The sequence below is a fragment of the Myxine glutinosa genome, chromosome 4 (assembly GCF_964187855.1).
Source record: "Myxine glutinosa chromosome 4, kmMyxGlut1.1, whole genome shotgun sequence".
NCBI lineage: Eukaryota > Metazoa > Chordata > Myxini > Myxiniformes > Myxinidae > Myxine > Myxine glutinosa.
In genome coordinates, this window is record NC_136264.1 from 62,604,164 (window position 1) to 62,628,509 (window position 24,346).

Consider the following 24,346-nt stretch of genomic DNA (forward strand, 5'->3'; position numbering starts at 1 on the left):
AGTCCCTCCATCATAGACTGACAGACATGGAAATCGTCATCATAGACTGACGGCATATCGGACATGGAAAAAATTCTTCCTCCAACTCACATTCAGCTTTCATATCTGCTAAAAATGATTGCAAACATGTTATTCGTGAGGCAAAGCATTCCTTTATCCAAAATAAATGTGACAACCTCTCATCCTCTTACACTAATAGATCTTTCTGGTCCTTCCCAAAAAGTATCTCCAACAACTTCTGTCGCTCTACATTTCCTTCGCTTTTCCGTTCCGATGATACTATCGCTGTCTCTCCATCTGATAAAGCATCTCTTTTCTCATCAAATTCCACACTGGATGACTAACATTCCATCTCCCTCTGATGCACCCCTTGACAATCCTATGCCCACTCCCAATAATCTCTTTTCATGCAGTTTAAAAAGTACTCCTCTCTCTGGACACAAGCAAGGCATACGGACAAGACGACATTCCTCCTCGTGCCTTGAAGGAGTGTACCTCAGAACCATGCTCGATCGATTGTTTCGTTTTTTGTGTAAACCCAAAAACTTTTCCTCTTTCCTGGAACCATGCCTTAATACAGCCTATTTTAAAGAAGGGTGATCCTTCAAACCCTTCCACCTACCATCCTATTGCTCTGACTTGTACTATTTCCAAAGTCTTAAATGTCTTCTCAACTCCCATTTCTTCAACCATCTTGAATTTCACAGTCTTCTATCTGACCATCAATATGGCTTTAGCAAGGCAAGATCTACCGGTGATATCCCTTTTTAAATTACGAGTGTCTGGGCCTCTTCTCTGAGAGACTAAGGAATCCTTTGTTGTAGGCCTTGATATTTCAAAAGCCTTTGACAGAGTTTGGCATCGGGATCTGATATCCAAAGTCCCTCTTTTGACTTTCCTCCTTCACCCTGCTCTCTCATAATCGAGCTCTCTCCGACCGCGCTAATCTCCGTAATTGTTGATGGTTCAACATCTCCCTCCTTCCCTAGCAACAGCAGTGTCCCTCAAGGTTCTGTCCTGTCTCCAACATTCTTCTTTCTTTTTAATCAATGACCTCCTTTCTTCTACAAATAACCAAACGCACTCATATGTGGATGACTCGACATTACATTCCTCCATGTTTTACCCATCTGCCAAATCTTCCCCGATTCGATCTACATCTCCTTTGATCACAGCCCCCTCTTTAAATTTGGACAAGATTTCTCAGTGGGTAAAATGTAAGTAGGTCAAGTTTAATGCTTCTTGAACTCAATTTGTTCCCATCTCTCTAACACCCTCTCAACTCTCCCAATCTCCTTTAAAAGCTCCACAATTACACCATGCGATTCAATCAACCTACGAGGTATTACCCCAACATGAAATTTATCGTGGAATCCACACACGCAAATAGCTAAGTCTGCCTCGAAGAAACTGAGTCCTGTCCAGATGTCGAAGATTCTTCTTGATGGCTGTGAGTTGCTTTAACTAAATAAAGGATTGATTTGTCCTTTTATAGAGTACTGCTCTCACATCTGGGGCGGTTCTAGCTCCACATACTTACTGGACAGAATTGAATCCAAAGTAATCCGACTTATCAACTCTCCCAATCTGACCTGCTTGAACTACACCGCAAAGTTCGCTCTTTCTCTTTTCTACAGATATTACTTCGGTTTTTTTTTCTCCCGAGAACTTGCTGCTTGTGTACCTCCGCCATTAGCAAGACCACGGAATACTCGACAAGCCACTACATCGCATGATTATTGTGTAGCCATTGGTAACTCAAGGGTGGGTCGTTAAGATGTTTGTTTTTTCCCCTCCACTGTCAAACTCTTTACCTTCCCATGTCGTTCCAAACACTTACAACCTTCCCCCTTTTCGAAAAGCAGATTTTTTTTTAATTTTTTTTTACTTCCTCAAAAACTCAGACTATTCTCTCTTTCTTCACTTTTCTATCAACGCAGCTCTTTTATTTAAGGCCTGGCCTCGATGAGGACTATACAGTCTGAGACAAGCCTTCAACATACAAAAAGAAAAGAAAAGAGCACAGACACAGTAAACCAATTGCTTTCCCCCCACTTTATGCTACGCACCCAAGGTAACAATACAGCCATTCCATGTCAAATCATCAAAGAATCTGCCGTCATCTCTCAGATTTTTGTAAAACTTTGGGAACCAATTGGGACCCATGAAAAACGGCAAGAACTCAAATATTTTTGCTAACAGCCTCTTAATTAGTGAGATACAGACTAACGAACTTTGGACTAATTAGCGTGACGTCGCAAATTCAAATGGCCATATCTCTAAAAGTATAACACCTAGAGAGCTGGTTTTGGTGTCATTTTAAAGGTATTTTCATGCCCTATGAATTTGTCTGGGCAACATTTTCCTACCTCCAACCACAAAAAAGTTATCACAAAATATAAACTTCAATTGTGAATCCCCAAAAAATGTATCCTTCAAATTTCCTCAAATTCATACCAGAGGTACCTTATGATGTCAAGAAGCTTCCACATAAATTTTGTGATGGGCACTCCAATAGTTTCTGAGATATGAGCAATAATGTATATGTACGTATGGCATATAGGTTCGAAAATCAGCATTTGTAATGTATTGTTGCGAATATGGAATTTGGCCTCCATATCCGCTTGTAAATATTCCCCTATTTTCTCCAATACTCCCCAACTTTCCCCGATCCCCCATTCCCTAGTCCCATTGCATGTAAATAACAATCAGTAGAGCCGACCTTCCCCTTATTCCCCCATTAAATGTCGTGCCCAGGTCCACCGCACCACACGTAGACAACTTTCGGACATCTTCCTAGTTATTCTTATTCTATGTCAGTTAAGGCCTCGTCTCCATTAATTATGACTCTTCGTTGCACCAGAATGTGATTATATGGCATCAGTAGTGAGTTTAGGACCTTTCCCATACCTCCTTCCATCTTCTTCCCCAACAATTACAACAACAACAGAGGAGATGGCGGCGGAGCGGGGGAGGATGCGTCCTCACACCGGCTCGATTAGCGCCATAGACCATGCGCTCCACGGGGTTACCACGAAGGGGCTCCTTGTCAGCTCCTCGTCAAGGGCGGAGCCTGGTAAACCCCCCGCACGCACCCAATGAGAAGCAACGTGCCGATTCCACGAGGCGGAGCTAACGAGCCGAGGGCGTGTCACTCCCCGCCGGATATACGCGGCCCCGCGCCGGATGTGACGTCAGATGCGCCTGAACTACGGAGAGCAGAGGAAGCCACCGCCACCCCCAGCGCGACGATACCTCCCCGCATCTTTGGACCGGACCGGACCGTACTGGACCCTGCTTTGAGCCAAGAGTGCACCTTGAGCCATCGATACCCGCTGTCCTTTTCATCAACCCCCGTGTGAGTCAGCCTTGTCCCGTTTGTCTGTCGTCTGTCCGGGGTTAATATAAGAGTGTGTCTAAGTGCTTGTCTTTCTATGCTGTCCCTCTTGTAGTTGTAATCTAACCTTCCGCCTTAATATAACCTCCTCCGGAGGTCTTGAGAACTGAACCCCTGGTGTCGTATTGTGTTATTGTAATCCAGCCGGGTGTCTTCTTTTTCTTATTGAGCCAGCATCGCGCGGCTTCGTCAACGTTCGAGTACAATCGGGTAATTTGTGCGGACACGACGGCCATTCCGCTCGGCCCACCTTAACATCAAAGTCGTGTCTGTAACAATTGGTTGTCAGGAGGTGGATTCGAACCTGGGACTAAATTTATTTAGCCCAAATTTTGGACACCAATTGTGTTAGTACGGTAACAATTGGTGTCGAGGAGTGAGATTCGGACCCGGGACTAAATTAGTTAGGCCCAAATTTTGGGAGGGAAAATCGAGCCGGAGCGCGTACGGCGCTCGACCAAATCGATCCGGAGCGCGGTCCCGCGGTTACTGCGCTCGACGAAATTATAACAGCAAAATTTGGATTGGTGTTACGAAACTCGAATTTTGAAAGTCGCGCTATGGCGGATCAAGACGGCTGGGGTCCGGTAGGGGAGAGTGAAGCAGGGTCGGTCCAGGACCAAATTGAGGGACATGAGGGACAGGAGGAGAGCGAAGCAGTGAGGGCGGCAGGGTCGCAAAATAGCGTTGTCACGCACGAGGTGGCCACGGCGTCCACGCCCGCGACCGTGGCAGCGCCCCTGGTGGATTCGAACCTTTTCCTCCTGCAAATGAGGGCCCTTATGGAACAAATGGTGGGAATGAGGGCTGATAGAAAGCGATTGAGTGACCGATTGGATGAGCAATTGGGGGTAATAGGGAACCGGATGGAGGCTCAGAATGAGCAATTGGGGGTAATGGGAAACGAAATGGGGGTAATGAGGGACGAAGCGAGGGGTACTGGTGAGAAGGTAGACAAAAATTTTGAGGGGTTAGACAACGGGATAAAAGAGGTGAGAAATGGGTTAATGGGGGTAGAAAACAGAATGGCCGCTCAGGAGAATCAGATAGAGGGAGTGAAAAATGGGTTAGAGGGGTTAGAAAACACCATGGAAGGCAAATTGAGGGACATGAGGGACCAAGCGGAAAGGGAAGTTAACCAAATGGGGCAGCAGATAGAGGGGGTCAGAATGGGGGTAGAAACCAAATTGGATGCTCACAGGGAGGAAATGGAGCAGATGAGGGTGGCATCTGGGCAGGAGATGCAAGTGATGGGAGAGGAGATCAGAAGAGGAGTGAGTGAGGAGGTCGGAGGAGTGCGCGAGGAGGTGAGGCACTGTGAGGAGCACATGGAAAAGGAGGTGAGAAAGGGGACTGTAAAGTTACAAGGGGGCATAGAGGACCTGACGCAGGAGGTGGAACAGCTGACGGAGGGACAAAAAGGACTAACGGAGCAGGTTCAAAGGAACACTGCAGTATTAGGAGGTTTAAAAGCGACACAAAACGACATAAAAAACGACTTGATAGCGACAAAGAGGGAATGTCAGATGGTACGTGAGGGACTGACAACGAGGTTGGACGAGGTGATAGAGGTAATGGAGACGAAGGACCGGCAGGTGAGGACGCACCTGGAAACGGTCAAGGTAGCCTTAGAGGATGAGCTTGAGGAGACGTACCGGGGAATAAAAGAGGTGAAGCACAAATTAGAAGAAGTGGAAGAAGGGATGAGCGAAATTAAGAAGCGACGGAGAGGGGATAAGAAAGAGATAAAAGAGGAGATAAAAGAATTGGTCCAAAGTCTGTGTTTGGATCGTGATGATGTGCTCATTAACCGGATGAGGGATTCGCAGGTGATGGAGGAGAAGCGAAGAGGAAGAGGACCCGGTGTAAGTGGTGACCAATATGGTCGTGCGTATGATGCGCCAGGGGATTTAATAAGCTTGGGGGTCGAGATGGACCCGGGTGTTCGTGAGAGGCCGTTGGTGAAGTGTGCGACAGGTCTGGTGTGCGAAAAAGGAGGTGTGCGAGAAAGTCCGACTCTGGGGTGTATGAGGAAAGAGTGCGCTGTCAGAAGTAAGGAAGAGTGTCCACCTGTGGTGAGTGTTACAGAGGGTGTAACGGGAGAGTGTGCGCGAGAAAGGTGTGTGACGGACAGGTGCATGAGGAAAGAGTGCGCTGTCAGAAGTAAGGAAGAGTGTCCACCTGTGGTGAGTGTTACAGAGGGTGTAATGGGAAAGTGTGCGCGAGAAAGGTGTGTGACGGACAGGTGCATGAGGAAAGAGTGCGCTGTCAGAAGTAAGGAAGAGTGTCCACCTGTGGTGAGTGTTGCAGAGGGTGTGACGGGAGAGTGTGCGCGAGAGAGGTGTGTAACGGACGGGTGCATGAGGAAAGAGTGCGCTGTCAAAGGCAAGGAAGAATGCACACCTGTGGTGAGTGTTACAGAGGGTGTGACGGGAGAGTGTGCGCGAGGAAGGTGTGTGACGGACAGGTGCATGGGGAAAGAGTGCGCTGTCAAAGGCAAGGAAGAATGCACACCTGTGGTGAGTGTTACAGAGGGTGTGACGGGAGAGTGTGCGCGAGAAAGGTGTGTGACGGACAGGTGCATGGGGAAAGAGTGTGCTGTCAAGAGTAAGGGTGAGTGCGTTGTCACGAGTGGAGGTGAGAGTAGTGAGAGTGACAAGGAGAGTGAGCTGGTTGTGACAGGTGAGCGAGGATGTACACCTGGGATGGAAGGATGTACACCTGGAATGGTAGAGCGTGAGTGGGAATGCACGCTGGAGTTGGTGGTGAGGCACGTGGTTGGGTGTGCGAATGAGGGCACACCTGTGATTGTCACAGAGGAGGTGACAGAGGAGGGGGTGCGAAGAGGTGTATTGGTGAGGTGTGCGACCAACGAATGTGTGCCAAAATGTTCGGTGGTCAGGTGTGTGACCAAGGCTGTGAGTGGAATGAGAGTACCGAGGTGTGTAAGGAAAGGTACGACGAGGAGCATGGAGACGGCTGGATGTGTGAGCAAGGAACGGGCTGCGGGGTGTAAGCGTCCAGGTGAAGCATCGACGTTAGACGGGGTAGAGTTTAGAACGACTTATAGCCGAATCGGGCCCTCGGTGCGTGCTGGGCCTCGCTTTGAACGGCCGCGTCCGTGCTCCACTAGGCGGAGCGGGCGGCTGGATAGGAAGGGTCGTCATGGCGACCACTTTTTGTTGAGGCAGTCCGGCAGGTCGAGATCGGGACATTGGATGGCTCCACGCCGAGATGGTGCGTGGGATCTCGGCCCGGGTAAGCCCCCGTCCCTGCACCGAGTGCCGGACGCATCCAGCCGCTGGCACAAAACAACCAGCATCCATTGCTTGGCTTTACGAAGCCGGGCTTTGGACAGGGATTGGCGCACCGAGAGGTATTAGTGAGTAGACTGGGTGATGAGGTTAGTGTTTTGGCCCCAAAATTAGAGAAAAACAAAATTTGATGATTGGCAAAGGATTGGCAGTGATGATTGGTAATGGTACAGTGATTGGCAGATGATTGGCAAATTTTTAATTTGTTGAAATTTGATGTGCAAAATTGGTAGTGAGAGACCCCCGATGTGGTGGGATGGCAAATCCACCATCCCTCACAGGTGGGGGCAAAGGAGCAATAGCTTATGGGGTTGATGGCAGTGGAAACTAGCCCGGGTGGGTTAGGTTATATTGTAGGGATCTAGAAGAGATTGACATTAGGTAACGTTAAGTTTAGTTAGTGACTGATACCTGTAGTGGGGACGCAGGTAGATTAGGGTGGATGATAATGACGTGGGAGCGCAATAGTTTAAAGGGACGACTGGGAAGCGCAAGTTTCAGAAGGGAGTAGTTAGCTGAGATGATGCCGTGTTTGTAAGAATTGAACAGGTGTGATTGCACAGGTGTGCAACTGGACAGGTGTGTGGAGCAGTGTATGAGTAGTGAGTGTGTGGATCAGCGCGAATGCGCTTGGGGAGAGAAGGGTGCAGGTGGCACCAGGTGTGAGAGCACAGGTGTGCAGGTACAGGTGTGTGGAGAGAGTTGGAGTGAGTGGTACGGAGTGGTGTGCATGGTGCGAAGGTGTGGATGGGGGAAGAGTGGACCCCTTTCACGAGCACCCGGGGCGGGTAGTGCAAGTGTTAGGTAGAGGGTGCAGGTAAATTGTGGTTGGATATTGGCATTTGTGGTGCGGTTGCAGAATGGTGTTGTGAATGGGTGCATTAGTGTTGTGGAAATGGCTGGGCGTGTAGCCTGTTAGTGTGTGTAGTTGGTTGGGCACTCCACCACTGTGAGGATGTCGGCCAGGTGAGGCCGCAGGTGGGCTCTGGGAGCCGGTAGTTGTGAGTGGGTGCCTGAGGATCCCGGGTGTGGATCGGGCAGCCCAGTGCCAGAGAGGGCACCGAGTGGGGAGAGTGCCAGAGGGCCTTCCCCAGGTAGTTAGGTTAGGGCAAGGAGCAGGTAAGCTCGGAGGCAACTGCAGTGGTGGAGGGGTGCAGGTGGGTAGACCCACTGGGAGAGGTACACGCCACAGCCCAGAAATTGTACGAGGGCACCGGGAGATGAATCGGGGGAGTGAGACCCCAAATTGAAGAGCACCACAGTTTGGCCAATGGGAATTGGTTTTTAGAACCCATAGTGTAAGAGGGCCAATGGTTTGGCCGGAGGAAGACCCCGGGTGGTGTAAAGTTGTTAAAGTCATTTAGGAAATAGTTAGGATTGAAGAACCTGTCGCACCATACGCAGCCACTTACCTGTGGTGATGATGATGACTCCACACCTGTGTTTTCTTTGTTCTGTGTGCAGGAAATGAGATTGCTGTGGATTTGTGAGACGCATCACGACGTGGATGAGACATTGGGGTGATTCCATCTCTCCCTCCTTAGGAGGGACTGATGATGAATTGGTGATGGCAAATTTTGATGTGCAGTTGGAGATGGCAAATTTTGATGAGAGTTGAAAATGGCAAATTTGATTGGTTAGGAGGGAGAGAAGACGAATTTGGTATATGGGAGGAACGGGGAAGACAGTAGGGATGTTTGTTGATTTGTAAAGTAGATGTTTATGGGTAGTGTTGTGTTGTGTGGATACAGTAAGGGGTAAGGGAGGGGCCATGTAGGTTACCTGGTGGGGGGGGGCGTACGATAGGAACGTACCTGTCTCACCTGGTTCCCATGTGCCCCCAGTGTGCATCACCTTACATTGCGTGCACTTTTGCGCCCTTACCACCTTACTCACTTGTTTCTTCTTTTGTCTCCCACCTCCGAGGATCTGGCTTTGGGGTAGAGAGAGAGGAGAGAGAGGTGCTGGCTGCGCAGTTGTGGGCCTGCACTTTCGCTGTTTGCTGCCAGGATCGATACACCATATTGACCGCAATGTTTGTGGCCACCCACAATGGACCGCAGTTCGTTTGCGGCCAAGCACCACCCGGGGATGGACCTATGGGTCAACGTGGCACCTATGCCATACAGGTGAACCACTTTTAGTTACCACCAAGTGCACCACAAGAAGAGCAAGAGACACCTGCAGGGTTAGGGGTTGTCGAATTTATTTTTATACCAATGAACAATGGTGACTGCACCGGATGGTGCTGACTGTGTGGTGGGGTGGTGCTTTTGATGCTCGGGAAGGGTGCTCTGCACGTTATTAAAGGCCGTCGGCCACAGAGCACTCGTGGGTTGGTGTATCGATGTTGGCAAGCGCGCTCTCTCTATGCATAACCTCTGCATGTGTTCCTCCAAAAACAGGTCCTGGATCGTAGTGTAAATAGCAGCGTAGTCGTGTAAATAATGCTCCCTACCGGCTGTATGTTTAGTTTGAGAATTCTTTCCGGATTCGGTTATCCTGTGGGTGTGTTTCTGTGAGGAGAAGGGTGCAACGTCGCAGGGGGACATATTTACTCATTTGTGAATATCTGTAAAACTGTCGCACTCAGGGTAGAGTTAATAGTAGAGGGAACTACATTGCGTGCCACACTAAAGTAGGTAAAAATTTATCGGGTCGGGACGCCCCGAGGGTAGAGAAGGGTGCAATGTTGCTAATATGGAATTTGGCCTCCATATCCGCTTGTAAATATTCCCCTATTTTCTCAAATACTCCCCAACTTTCCCCGATCCCCCATTCCCTAGTCCCATTGCATGTAAATAACAATCAGTAGAGCCGACCTTCCCCTTATTCCCCCATTAAATGTCGTGCCCAGGTCCACCGCACCACACGTAGACAACTTTCGGACATCTTCCTAGTTATTCTTATTCTATGTCAGTTAAGGCCTCGTCTCCATTAATTATGACTCTTCGTTGCACCAGAATGTGATTATATGGCATCAGTAGTGAGTTTAGGACCTTTCCCATACCTCCTTCCATCTTCTTCCCCAACAATTACAACAACAACAGAGGAGATGGCGGCGGAGCGGGGGAGGATGCGTCCTCACACCGGCTCGATTAGCGCCATAGACCATGCGCTCCACGGGGTTACCACGAAGGGGCTCCTTGTCAGCTCCTCGTCAAGGGCGGAGCCTGGTAAACCCCCCGCACGCACCCAATGAGAAGCAACGTGCCGATTCCACGAGGCGGAGCTAACGAGCCGAGGGCGTGTCACTCCCCGCCGGATATACGCGGCCCCGCGCCGGATGTGACGTCAGATGCGCCTGAACTACGGAGAGCAGAGGAAGCCACCGCCACCCCCAGCGCGACGATACCTCCCCGCATCTTTGGACCGGACCGGACCGTACTGGACCCTGCTTTGAGCCAAGAGTGCACCTTGAGCCATCGATACCCGCTGTCCTTTTCATCAACCCCCGTGTGAGTCAGCCTTGTCCCGTTTGTCTGTCGTCTGTCCGGGGTTAATATAAGAGTGTGTCTAAGTGCTTGTCTTTCTATGCTGTCCCTCTTGTAGTTGTAATCTAACCTTCCGCCTTAATATAACCTCCTCCGGAGGTCTTGAGAACTGAACCCCTGGTGTCGTATTGTGTTATTGTAATCCAGCCGGGTGTCTTCTTTTTCTTATTGAGCCAGCATCGCGCGGCTTCGTCAACGTTCGAGTACAATCGGGTAATTTGTGCGGACACGACGGCCATTCCGCTCGGCCCACCTTAACATCAAAGTCGTGTCTGTAACAGTATTATACAATCAATAAGTGAGTTCAAGTACACAGTGTTCACTAACCTGACTTAGGTTCACTAACCAGTGTCACCGATTTTCTTGGTTTTGGATTTCACATATTTATCTGCAGCAAGTCTCTTTTTTGGAATAGGTGATTCTCCAATCAATCCCAAAGACTCATTCAGTGTATTCAGTTCCATTTCAGGAGAATGAAATTCAAACTCCCCTGAACTGCCTGGTATTGGTGATTCACCTCCACCATCATTGTCCTCACTACTGCTAATAGCGCTGCTGGTCACTGGTAATGGTATTTCACTCTGAGTCTCTACCACACCTGGTTGTCTTTTTGCCAGTTTCTTACGACACTGGGTACAGATTTTCTGTGCACTTTGCAGTTTGAGGCTTGGATGAGCGGCTATGGCTTTTTGGCTAACAGCTCTAAAGCCAGACGACTTTGGTTTTTCATGAGCTCCAAAGGGATTGCAGCAGGATTTCTGCTTCAAGATGAACTTTTCCTTGGCAGTCGTCATTTTTCTGCAGCTCCTTCAGAAGTGAACTGCCAATTTCTGTTGGTGGCAGGCCTAAGCATTACACTAAGCCAACTTGGACTTTCCCTGGGGATCTTAGACTGTGAAAGTTGCATCACCTCGAATTACCCACATGGGAAATCCCAGTTGGAATTCCCCAGATGAGAATTCCCCTCAGGCCCAGTTGAAAATGAAAGTATATGATACTTCAAAGCAATTGATGGTTGTTCCCTGTGTTCCCTGTCATGGCTAGGTTAGAATGATTGTATAATACATTACAAATGCTGATTTTCGAACCTATATGCCATACGTACATGTACATTATTGCTCATATCTCAGAAACTATTGGAGTGCCCATCACAAAACTTATGTGGAAGCTTCTTGACATCATAAGGTACATCTGGGATGAATTTGAGGAAATTTGAAGGATACATTTTTTTTGGATTCACGATTGAAGTTTATATTTTGTGATAACCTTTTTGTGATTGGAGGTAGGAAAATGTTGCCCAGACAAATTTATAGGGCATGAAAATACCTTTAAAATGACACCAAAACCAGCTCTCTAGGTGTTATACTTTTAGAGATATGGCCATTTGAATTCGCGACATCGCGCTAATTAGTCCAAAGTTCGTTAACCTGTATCTCACTAATTAAGAGGCTGTTAGCAAAAATATTTGAGTTCTAGCTGTTTTTCATGGGTCCCAATTGGTTCCCAAAGTTTTACAAAAATCTGAGAGATGACGGCAGATTCTTTGATGATTTGACATGGAATGACCCAATACCATAATTGTCCATATGTACTGGCATGCAAACTCACCTTTAACACTCATCTTTGCCATGTTCATCAGGTTTATCCGCTCAACCACAAAGGTATCCATCTGCCCTGAAATATGTCACATGTTAAAAAGCAAATTAAATAATGCAATCAGTCCACCCTCAGACGATCTGACCACACTTCCCGTCCCCACCCCCAAACACTCAACTGCACCACCACCCTGGCCAGCCCCACCACTGCCCAACAGGCAAATGCCCCACCACACTTCCTCTTCCCCAAAGGCTAAACAGCATCAGCCATCCTGCCCCCCTCTCAATGACAACCACCTTTTACACACTAGCTCCACCCTAGCAAAAACTTAACCGCTTCTTCCACAACCGACCCGACCTCTCACATCGTACTCCCTGCCTCAACAAGTCCACCTACTGGCTCCGCATCAGCGAGTCCTCGCACCCACCCCCCACCGACACGCTCCGCCTCGGCACCTCTGCCCCCCCCACCCACCCTCGGCACCTCTGCCCCCCCACCCACCCTCGGCACCTCTGCCCCCCCCCACCCACCCTCGGCACCTCTGCCCCCCCCCACCCACCCTCGGCACCTCTGCCCCCCCCACCCACCCTCGGCACCTCTGCCCCCCCCACCCACCCTCGGCACCTCTGCCCCCCCCACCCACCCACCCTCGGCACCTCTGCCCCCCCACCCACCCTCGGCACCTCTGCCCCCCCACCCACCCCCGGCACCTCTGCCCCCCCACCCACCCCCGGCACCTCTGCCCCCCCACCCACCCTCGGCACCTCTGCCCCCCCCACCCACCCCCGGCACCTCTGCCCCCCCACCCACCCTCGGCACCTCTGCCCCCCACCCACCCTCGGCACCTCTGCCCCCCCCCACCCACGGCACCTCTGCCCCCCCCACCCTCGGCACCTCTGCCCCCCCCCCACCCACGGCACCTATGCCCCCCCCCACCCACGGCACCTCTGCCCCCCCCCACCCACCCTCGGCACCTCTGCCCCCCCCCACCCACGGCACCTCTGCCCCCCCCCACGGCACCTCTGCCCCCCCCCACCCACCCTCGGCACCTCTGCCCCCCCCACCCACCCTCGGCACCTCTGCCCCCCCCACCCACCCTCGGCACCTCTGCCCCCCCCACCCACCCTCGACTCCTCTGCCCCCTCCCCCCCACCCACGACTCCTCTGCCCCCCCCACCCCACCCTCGGCCCTTCCAACACCCCCCCACCCCCAGCACCGCAGCCCTCCAGCACCCCCCCCCCCACTCAGCACCGCCGCCCTCCAACCCCCCCCCCCCCCCACTCGGCACAGCAGCCCTCCAATCCCCCCCCCCCTCAACACCTCCAACTCCCCCTCACCTCCGTCCTCCAACCCCCCCTCACCCTCGCCACATCCACCCTCCAACCCCCCTCCACCTCCAACCCACCCCTCCCCCACCTCCAACCCACCTCCAACCCACCCCTCCCCCACCTCCAACCCACCCCTCCCCCACCTCCAACCCACCCCCCTCAACACCTCCAACTCCCCTCACCTCCGTCCTCCAACCCCCCTCACCCTCGCCACATCCACCCTCCAACCCCCCTCCACCTCCAACCCACCCCTCCCCCACCTCCAACCCACCCCTCCCCCACCTCCAACCCACCCCTCCCCCACCTCCAACCCACCCCTCCCCCACCTCCAACCCCCCCCCCCAACACACCCTCTGCTCCTCCAATCCCCTCCCCTACCCTCTGCTCCTCCATCCTCCAATCCCCCCCCTCCTCCATCCCCAATCTCCCCCTCTGCTCCTCCGTTCTCCAATCCCCTCCTACCCTCCTCTGCTCCTCCGTCCTCCAAACAGCGAGGGCGTAATTGCACTCTCCGTATAGATAGCATCTCACCCACTGTGAGGGAACACGGCACAACCACGCTCTTCGCCTTGGCCCATACGGTAGGACCGCAATCTTCACAGAGCATTCGAAACTCATGACTTCCGACGAGTAACAATCAACACAAGTTTACTTAATTCATAAATCTCTACTAATACAAAAAGCACCTCTAGCCCGTAGGAACACATAACCTCATCAGCCAAACTGCACCACCACAACTCTACCGTCTACCTTGCCGGAACTTGACCAAACCTAAAGAATCACATCTATGATCTACTCACACATGAAGTGCTTTTGGGCTTGGGCGTTGGGGGCACGTCAACATCTGACGTCACCATCACGTGTCACCTTACATGCCCGCTTTTAAAATTAATTTCTTAACTAACTGCAAATCAAAACCTACCATATTTGGGATATAAAATATATATTTTAGAAAAAATATTAAAATGTCATATGAAGAATATTCTGTATTTTAAATTAGCATTGAAGCATTAAGTTTAGACTTCTTGTTTTATTTGAGGGTTTTTTTTTAAACAGTACTACAAACATGTGCGTCCTATGATAAAATACAAATTTAATATAATATAATTTAATATTACTTTAAAATAAAAATCGCTTAATTAGGAAGTCCAGCATAGCTGATCATAACTCGAAGTACACCCAAACGATGGCTGTAGTTTGTGAGGCCCATAATTTTAATTTGGTGACATTTATTGGCGGTATTATTGTGAGACATGCTCAAGACTGTTCTGGCACTAAATAATGTCAGTTATTCGGGGTATTTTCAAACTGGTGATTCGTACACAGTTCACGGCCGTGTTTTGCTACCATTTGCTTCTGCTACAGATCACTCCGTCAGGGCTTGTGGCATTGCTTCGAAGTTTTTACGGCCGTTTAGTGCACAGTTGTTGTGCAGTCGGTGCCCGCGATTATTCTTTCTGTTCTTTGATGAAGCTCTTGTGATAATGTCCAACAAAGGTCATTTTTAACCCGGAAAGGGATTCATGAGCTGGGATGTGTATCATCACTCAGGACTGAGATGAAACGATGAATTGAAAGTTTGAAACCCGGAAATCAAACCTTTAGCGGAAACCGGAAATGATATTCTCAGCTGAGACCCGGAAATGAAATTCTCAGCTGAGTCCGGCCGTGAATCATCATCTGGAGTACTGGTAAATATGCGGTTTATTGAATATTCCATTTGATTGAGTGTTATATGGTGTGACAATTTCTAGCAACTAAAAAAAACATACTTGTGTGTAAAACGAACCTTTGAGTTCAGCTTTACGTTCCTAACCTGCTGTGCATTCTTTTAGTCTTATTTTCATTTTATGCAGATTATCATTATTTGAGGGAAATGTTAATGTATTTGAATACAAATCTTCTGGGATTCCATTCCAATGTTTATTGTACTTTCGACAAAGGGCATTTCAGTCTTTATTGTTCATTGTCATAATAATTAATATATGAGAATTTGCCCTAATTCTCATATATTAATTCTGGTGTTACGGAGCTTCCATCTCTCCCCGAGTTGGGCTTTTCTAATTGAGGCCTTCTTGCTTGGTTACTTTAAAGTTTATACCATTTTGTTGGCCCACTATTTTGACTGATCTCGGCGCACACTAAAATAGATATTTGTGAAGTTTGCGCAGTCCTTGTCAACAAGTGGCTTGACCCCATATATGACATTTTAGACCAAGAATGTGATCACAACCTACGACACACAAAAAAAAAAAAAGATATTTATTTATTTATTTATTTATTTCACCTCCTCTGTCCTCAACTCCCTCATCCTTTCTTTTGAAGGTTTTATACAATTCATCTCTAGGGGTCTTCACGGTTTGGTTCAATATCATTTACGATTCTGACGGACAGCTTGGTCTGGTTTCAGACAACGAGTGCACCCATTCCGAACAGGAGCGGCAGAAAGGGTTATGTTATTATCCTCTGTGAGGTATACAGATTACAGTAGATCTAGGATCGGACCTCAAGAATGTCAGAGGTGTATTCAGTTACCAAGTTTCCGCCCTCCCGCTCTCTCTGTGGTAATGAACCTTTTGTTCATAAAAACCTGCACATGGTCATTTGAGGTATAGGATATTGTCATTAAACACGATGGAATTGGCCTTGGAAAGCCAGCAACAGGCCGTTTGGGAAAAGCGCATATGGCACCGTTCAAAAATTTTGTAACGAAATTTTTTAGAGAGGTGCGTACGGGCTGATTAAACCTTGCTAATAATGTAACGCTCGACTCAAACAAAGCCAATGGAAATCTGACGCAATAAAGCTGGACGGTGTATAATCGGCAGAGGCCTATATGAGCCTAATGTGCTCGGCCCACCAGGAAACAAGATGGCGGCCATATCATTTCATCCCAGCACTATGGTGGGTGGAGTCATGCGAAGAATGTTGGTGTGGTCCGGCAGCTGTCTGACCAATGGGTGCATATTTCAAAAATCAACCCACAAAAATAACCCATACAACAGCAATGTGAAGCTCCTGTAGACCTGCGACAGGTCGCAGGTAAAAATAAACTAAATTGATGATTGCATTGTTGTCAGTTTAAAAAAATTATCTCTTAAAACTGTGAAGGATATTATTGAAGGATATTGAAGAAAAACCTGTCTCCTTCCTCCAAATCCTGGTGGCGTCTGGTCAAATCCGTTTCTGGTGTTTGTTCCCCCTCCATCCCCTCCCTTACCTCAAATGGCCACACAGTTGACATCGCACGTGACAAAGCCGAATGCCTCAACTCTGTGTTTGCCTCAAAATCTTTAGTCCCAAACCCATCTCTCTCTGTTCCCACCTTTCCCAGTCGAACCCAACTGCTCCTGGACTCTGTGTCCTTCTCTCCTGACAAGGTGGAGGAGTTTTTGTCTAACCTCGACTCTGATTCTGCAACTGGACCAGACGGCATCAGCCCACGGGTCCTAAAATCCTGCTCTGCCACTCTATCTCACCCTCTCTCTGTTCTTTTCACCCTATCTTTTGCTCAAGGTCATCTGCCAGCATCCTGGAAATCAGCAAACATTACCGCTTTACACAAAAAAGGTGCAAAAACAGATCCTTTTAACTACAGACCAATCAGCCTGCTCCCAATTATCAGCAAAGTCATGGAATCCATCATTGCTTCGGATATGAAATCTTTCCTCTTCTCCAATGGCTTGATCTCTGATCATCAATTTGGATTCAGACCAGGTCACTCTACTCTGGACATGCTGCTTCTCCTGTCTCAACAATGGATGGAGGTCCTCAATGCCAAACAGGAAATTAGAGCTGTCTCCCTCGACATATCACGTGCCTTCGATACGGTCTGGCACCCAGCTCTGCTCACCAAACTCTACTCCTATGGTATCCATGGAAATCTCCATGCATGGCTTGCGGACTTCCTCTCTGGTCGTAGTCAACGTGTGGCTCTGAATGGATTTCTCTCATCTCCCCTTCCTGTTCAGGCTGGAGTTCCCCAAGGCAGTGTGCTGGGCCCTGTGCTTTTTCTGGTCTTTATCAATGATCTCTCCGACTCTCTGGAAAATCCTCTCTATCTCTTTGCTGATGACTCCACTCTCTGCCGCTCCATTCCTCTTCCCTCAGATCGGCAGTCTGCAGCCTCCTCACTCTCTGAAGACCTGGACAAAATCACAGACTGGTCAAACAAGTGGAACATGTCTTTCAATCCTGATAAATCTCACACTCTTACTATGTCTCTCCGAAAAGATCGACTGGACAACCCTCCCATCTACTTTCTCAACAATCCTCTCCAAGAAGTTCTGTCGCTCAAGCTTTTGGGTCTCACTATCTGCCATGATCTTTCTTGGGAAAACCACATTTCCAAGCTGGCCTGCAAAGCCAGTCGCCGACTGGGCATCCTCCGTCGTGCGAAGTCCTTCCTTGGCACACCTGAGCTCCTCACCACATACAAGGCTTTCATCCGCAGCTCAATGGAATACTGTTCTCCCCTATGGGCTGGTGCTCCTGCCTCACACCTAGCTCGGCTTCACGCTGTTGAAACCAAAGCTTTCAGAATCATTGGAATCTCCCGCGATGAAGCTATCTCTGAGGGCCTTTCACTCACTCACCGCAGGCAGGTAGGTGGTCTTTCTGTCTTCTACCGACTCCTCTCCGGCCTTGCTCCCCCAGCTCTCTCTGTGCTCTGTCCCCCAAATATTCCTACAGGTCGCACAAGATCTGCCAGCAAGCCTCTGATGGTTAAACTGCCAAAATCTCGACTCTCTGCTCACCTTCACTCCTTCATGCCTCTTTTCTCCCGCCTCTGGAACAAACTCCCACACTCCCTTCAATCCCACTCCTCCCTCCAGGTCTTTAAAATAGCTGTTCACCACCATCTATTATCTTCCCCCATCCAAAACCTTGATCTTTTCTACCCCCGCTAATTCACCCCAGATCCACCTTTTTTGAAATTCCAACTTCTTTCCTGGAAGTCCTGGCAGTGTCCATATGTTTTATACCTCTCCCACCGCCCCCTTCCCATGCCCCCCCCCCCAAAGCCCTCGCCCTCTCTCAGATCTCTCGATGTCTCCATGTCTCTCGGTCCCTGCTCTCAAATGTTGTGTTTGTGTCCTTCCCCCTCTCTCCCCATCTTGTCTACCGCTCCCGATGTTATATGTTTTATGTGTCGGTTTGTCTTTCTGTGTGATTAATGTTCGCTCTTTCACGAGCCTCGATCTTGTATACAAAAAAAAAAAAAAAAAAAAAAAACAAATTCATGAGACCACATGCCTATTTAGTTAGTAAGAACAGCTCCTGGACTTGTGCTTGTAAGCGGTCATTGGAAAGACCAGGAAGTGGGTTTCGGGATACCACATGATCATGTCGTGTCCTAAAACTCTCCCCACAATGAAGCACCATTTTGAGCAATAATTCTGAGTACTTTTTCTGCATTTAGGCATCATTCGACTAAGGGTTTCCACTTAACAAATGAGCACTGTATCAATCATTCAATTCAATGTCTAGAATGTATTTTAATTAACAAAATAGACGTTGATATTACTAAATACCGATACCAAAGCAATGTTTTATTATCCAAACTTTCGTAATTGTCTTTAAAACGAATTCTTCAAAAGTCATTGATTACACAATAACCATCAAAGGAGTCATGATGTCAGAGAGGATCCAGGATGTTTTTTTTATTTAGAGGATTGAGGCTGATGGAAGTGGCAGGTGATACAGGTCAATAGTTGGATGCAATAAGCAAGATAAATAATGAGCAAAAAAAGAGGGGAAAGAGGAGGGTAGAAAATATGATTTTTAAAACCTGCAAGTAAGAGGGGTTGAGTTAATGTGGTTTTTGTGGTTTTTGGCGCAAATTAACACGAGGCAGGCCTGACAAGTCTAGGCAAGACCGAAGGAAGGCGGAGGAGAAGCCGACGGTAAGTGCGAGCCGCCAATCAGGGCTCGAAGGGAGTTGCTTAGCACTGCGTCAAAAGGCGTGGTTAGAACATTTGATGGGGCTAAGGGTGTGGCAATAAAAACCCTTTGTGCAAAGCCCCCCACCCCAGTTGAGGAGAGGTGCGCTGAAAGAAGTGAAGTAGTTATGGGAGAGGCGCTTGAGAGTTGAGTAGTTCTGAGGAGAGTTGCGCTGAAAGAAGCAAAACCAGTTTTGAGGAGAGAGGCGCTTGAACAAGTTTGAACGCTCAGTTGAGCTTGAGGTGGATCCTCCCTATCGAGTTACGCGAGTGAGAGCGCGCCGTTAATTATTCGCGCTGTGAGAAACCGCCAAGCCTGGCGAGAGACGCGTACATTTTCCCGCCTCCCTGCTCTGCCCTTTGTTTGAGAGACGTGCTGCAAGGATCCCTCCCGCCACCTGTTTGCCTTCATCGAGGGACGTGCTGTGACCGGGGAGAGCCACACCGGGCGAAGCTGTTCCTGGACGACCAAACCGGCGCGTTCAGCGCGTGAACACCACCCTTCCTTCATTTCCCCCTGTGAGTGTGATCGGGCCCGTGTCTGGGGATAAGCTAAGACTGTTTAAGTTCTACGCTGTTGTCTCTTCGCCTTGTACATAATAATTATTAAACCTGTGTTCTTCCTTCTATTCAACCGTCTCGTCCCTTCCATTATTGACCAAGCGTGGTACGAATAAAACCGCTCGAATCGGGTTCCAATACCACAGATCTTCACGGACCACGTGGTACGCCATCCGCTCGGACGTACTCAAATTACGCGCGGTTCGTGCGAGGCTTGATCCCCGCTCCCGCAGCGGCGTAGGTACTTAGGTACATGCGAGAATTGTCCCGGAACCCTACCCTGCGTCTGCCCGGGAGGGGCGATTGAAGTCCATCGGTTGCGACGACCCAAAAAGAACAAGGGGCTTAATCTCCCCTTGGTAAGGGCAGGAGGGTCGCGCGAAAACCGTAACTATATATATATTGTTACGGACCGCGGATAAGATGTTGTGTTTGCCGAGCGGATGGCCCCGCGGCCGTACAGTTACCCCGACTAACCTGATTCCCGAACGTTGGCCGGATCGCGCCACAGATATTCAATAGGGAAAAGACTAAGGCGACACGGATGTGAAGAAGAAGCAGACAAAAAGGTTGGAAATACGAATATAATTTATTTGCTATTTACAGGCTCAAAAAAACCAAGGAGAAGGAAAGATAAGAAAATAATATACAGAAGATATTAGAGACACAGTGCAAATTCCTTAAACAAGCTTAATTAAATACCCAGGGACAGAACAAACAAAGACAGACTCACGTGGGGAATGATGATAGGACTGGCGGGAGGTGGATGGCTGGAGGGAGAGGAAGGTCCACCGGTACTGCAGCACGATCGGCGCGTTTGGCAGCCGCCGTTCCTTCGCGGCCCCGCTCCAAACTGCCGTCCAGGCCCCAAGCTGCTGTATCTGAAGCTGCTGTGGCTTCGGCTGCTCTGTGGACGTCGCGTGCTTTGCCAGGACTCGTCTGGTCCAACCACACAACTGAACAACGTGCTTGCTTCTTGCCCAACTCTCTTGCTTGGTCCAACTTTGGCGAGCAAGGCGACGAATAGCAGGCTTTGTGCTTCCCTGGATATCCTCTTGGATGATCTCACTTTGTTCTCTCTGGATGATCTCTTCTTGGACAAGAATCGCTGCTGGATGATCTCTTCTCTCCCAGGACTTTGCGCGCACGCTTTTTATAGCGCCTCCGGCGATCAAGCCGCCGGCCTTTAGGACACGCCCATCGGTGTGCTCACCTCGGCCCTGATTGCTCGGCACGGCCCTCTAGCTCCGCCCTTGATGACGATGGGCGGGCACGCCTTTCTTCCCCGACCCGAGCACATGTTGAATGGTGGTTTTGGAGGGGATGTAATTGGCAATCGAGGCTTGGCAATGATGAAAGGGGAAAGTGAAAGGAATCTACTCTATTTCACTTGGTGCAATGGAGTGTCATCTTAATGGGAGACAAGGCCTTACCCTAATACACATAATAAAGATATAACTATCAACCAGGGGGAAATCTATGATTGGCTGACGTGTATGCTTTATGGACTAATTATGGGACGCCCTTTGACCTTTACACAACACCGGAGGCAGGAGGGTCCAGAATCAAGCAATATTAATAAAACACACAATAAAAAAATACAATCCTCATATCCACAACACTGCACCCTCCTCCTCTTAGGCACGTCCCGGGCCTATAACTTTAACTTAGTGTGACACGTAGGTGTAGTTCCCTCTACATTTAACCTGACCCTGAGTGCGACAGTTTTAAAACATAAATAAATATGTCCCGCTGCTCCATTGCACCCTACCTAACAGACTCACGCCCACAGCTAACCAAATTGCGGAATGGTCTTCAAACTATACACTGACGGTGGGGAGCATTATTTACAATGACTGCTTTTATTTACAAAACTAACCCAGGACCTGTGATTGTTCTTTCTGGCGGGAGACAGTCTGCTCTGCATCAACGCACCATGAAAGCACCCAAAACGCACCAACACACCCTCAAGCACCAATCGGTGCACAGTCATCATTGTTCATCAATAAAAATAAAAACAACAACTCCTAACCCTGCAGGTGGTCTCTTGCTCTTTGGCTCCCTCTGCTGGCTATTATTATTTTCCTGATGTTGTCTTTCTTTCATTTTCTTACTGGCGGCCTATTGGTGGAAATAAAATGAAATGCACCCAACGTGTCCATTTTTATTTATTTATGGCCCACAGTGGCCGACTATGTATGGTTCACCTGTGGGGCATCGGTGCCCTGTGGCCAAGGTCCGCCAGCAAGATTTCGGGCCTTCATGGCCGGTTCCAGCAGAGGGGCCATGCCCCAACCCATGGGGTCCATAAGTGGTGCTCGGCCACAGACAGGTGGTCCATAAGGTGGTGCATCGATGCAGACAGCTGGTTCTGGGAGTTCCGGGCGCACAATGGCGGACTCACGCACGCTCCCCTCGGCGCCCAGTGGCGCACAGGTCCTCATGTGGGAGACAAAGGGGGGAAGAGACAGATGAGCGAGGGGTAAGGTCACAAGGGTACACATCAAACAAGGCAATGCAAGGCGAAATGCGTACGGAGAGCGAAGTGAGAAAGCTCGTCCCTACCGTACATCACCCCCCCTGTCACCTACACTACCCTTGCCCTTACCCCATATGTACAACAATCTACACTTTTACCAATTCGTCGCGACTGTCACGTCTTCCCCATATTTCCCCTATACCAAATTCGTCTTCACTCCCTCTACTTCAAAATTTGCCATCACCCAATTCATCATCAATCCTCATAAGGAGGAAGAGATGGAACATCAGCACAATGTCACACCCACGTCATGATGCGTCTCACATTCCAAACATCTGCACAAAATAATAAAAACCAGCTGGCATGGTGTGGAGGTACGTCATCTCAGGTGAGTGGATGCAGATGGTGCGAGGAGATTCTTAATCCTAACTATCCTCTAAATGACATTAACACACTTTACACTACCCGGGGTCTTTCCCTGCCAATCCATTGGCAATCTTACTCTATGTGGTTTTAAAAACCAATTCCCATTGACCAAACTGTGGTGCTTCTCAATTTGGGGTCTCACTCCCCCGATTCATCTCCCTGTGCCCTTGCACAATTTCTGGGCTGAGTCGTGCAGCTCTCCCAGCAGGTCTACCCACCTGCACACCTCCACCACCATAGTTGCCTCCGAGCTTACCTGCTCCTTACCTAACCTATCTAACTGGGGAAGGCCCCTCCTGGCTCTGTCACCCCTCGGTGCCCTCTGGCACTGGGCTACCCGGGTCCGTCCTCCGGATCCTCGGGCCCCATCCACAACAACTCTACCGGCTCCCAGAGCCCACCTGCAGCCTCACCTGGCCGACATCCTCACAGTGGTGGAGTGCCCAAACCAACTACACACACTAACAGGCTACATGCCCAGCCATTTCCACAACACTAATGCACCCATCCAAATACCATTCTCTCACCTGCACCACAGATGCCAATATCCAACCACAATTTACCTATACCCTCTACCTGACACATACACTACCCTCCGCGGGTATTCGTGATGGGGGTCCATCCTTCCCCCATTCACACCTTCGCACCATCCACTCCACTCCATAGTTTCCACCATACTCACTCCACGACCATCCATTCCAATACTCCATATACTCCAGACCATTTATTCCATACAACCATTCTCCATACACCTGTCGTTGCACACCTGTGCAATCACACCTGGTGCCACCTGCACCCTCCTTCCTTCCTGGACCATTTGGTCAGCACAACTCACATCACTATCACTCACTCACTGCTCCATACACCTGTTAAGTTGCACACCTGTGCAATCACAATACTACTCACAATCACAATCAGTTACTCATACCCTGCTCAATACACTTTCGATCCTCACACACACGGCATCATCTCATCTAACTACTCCCCTCTGGAACTTGCGCTTCCCAGTCGTCCCTTTAAACTATTGCGCTCCCTCGTCATTATCATCCACTCTAATCTACCTGCGTCCCCACTACAGGTATCATTGTCACTACCTAATCTTAACGTTACCTAAGGTCATCTTCTAGGTCCCTATCATTATATCCTAAACCTCCCGGGCTAGTTTTCACTGCCAAACCCCATAAGTCTAGTACTCCTTTGCCCCCGCTGTGAGAGATGGCAGAGTTGCCATCCCACCACATCGGGTATCTCTCACTACCAATTTTGCACACCAAATTCAACCAATCAAAAATTTGCCAATTACTGCCAATTCTATTCACTTTTCTAAATTTTGGATCAAAAACACTATCAGTATCATCATCATCATCACAGTCCGCTTTATCTGAGCCTCGGTGCGTCGTCACATCATTAAAACTCGGCTTCGCAAAGCCGAGCAATGAATTCGGGTGGTTTGGTCGCCTGTAGTTGGATCCGTCTGGCATTCACGACTCTGGGGAGGAGGCATGCTCGGGCCGAGGTTCCACGCATCATCGCGGCTCGGTACCTTACGGTCCCGGGCCCGATGGCTGAGGCTCGCCCGGTCGGAACCCCATCCCCACGAGGGGGCACCGTCCGCTTCCTTCCACTCGCCCTTGAACCGGACCGGTCGCCTCGCCCGACAAGGCCCGGACTCGACCATGCGGGGCTGGGCCAAGCCCGAATCGGCAACGACGCTCCGAAGAGAAGCGACGCAGCATCGATCCGCGCCGGTCCTGGCATCCAACAAAGCGCACTGTGCCCCGAGTGCTCGCATCGACTATCCGTCGCCC

At 49.6% G+C, this 24,346-nt stretch overlaps 2 protein-coding genes across 13 annotated transcripts in view; one reads left to right on the forward strand and one right to left on the reverse strand.

Annotated features, from left to right (window-relative positions):
• The window catches only part of RUFY2 (RUN and FYVE domain containing 2), an 83,298-nt gene extending 69,256 nt beyond the window's left edge, over positions 1–14,042 (reverse strand). For 3 of the 11 annotated variants that reach the window (XM_078775784.1, XM_078775783.1, XM_078775782.1), the window contains exons 1-2: positions 13,931–14,042; positions 11,814–11,879 (exon numbers count right to left, since the gene is read on the reverse strand). In XM_078775784.1, the coding sequence (XP_078631910.1) occupies positions 11,814–11,879; positions 13,931–13,934 (70 nt within the window). In that variant the 5' untranslated portion in view covers positions 13,935–14,042. Of the gene's footprint in view, positions 1–11,813; positions 11,880–13,592; positions 13,665–13,816 lie in introns of those variants that run through there. The other 8 variants (XM_078775781.1, XM_078775780.1, XM_078775779.1 and 5 more) reach the window with 6 other exon arrangements.
• A 695-nt stretch (positions 14,043–14,737) lies between these two features.
• The window catches only part of PAQR3 (progestin and adipoQ receptor family member 3), a 70,505-nt gene continuing 60,896 nt past the window's right edge, over positions 14,738–24,346 (forward strand). For both annotated transcript variants that reach the window (XM_068112414.2, XM_068112415.2), the window contains exon 1: positions 14,738–14,821. The gene's annotated coding sequence lies outside the window, so the exon portion shown is untranslated. The remainder of the gene's footprint in view (positions 14,822–24,346) is intronic.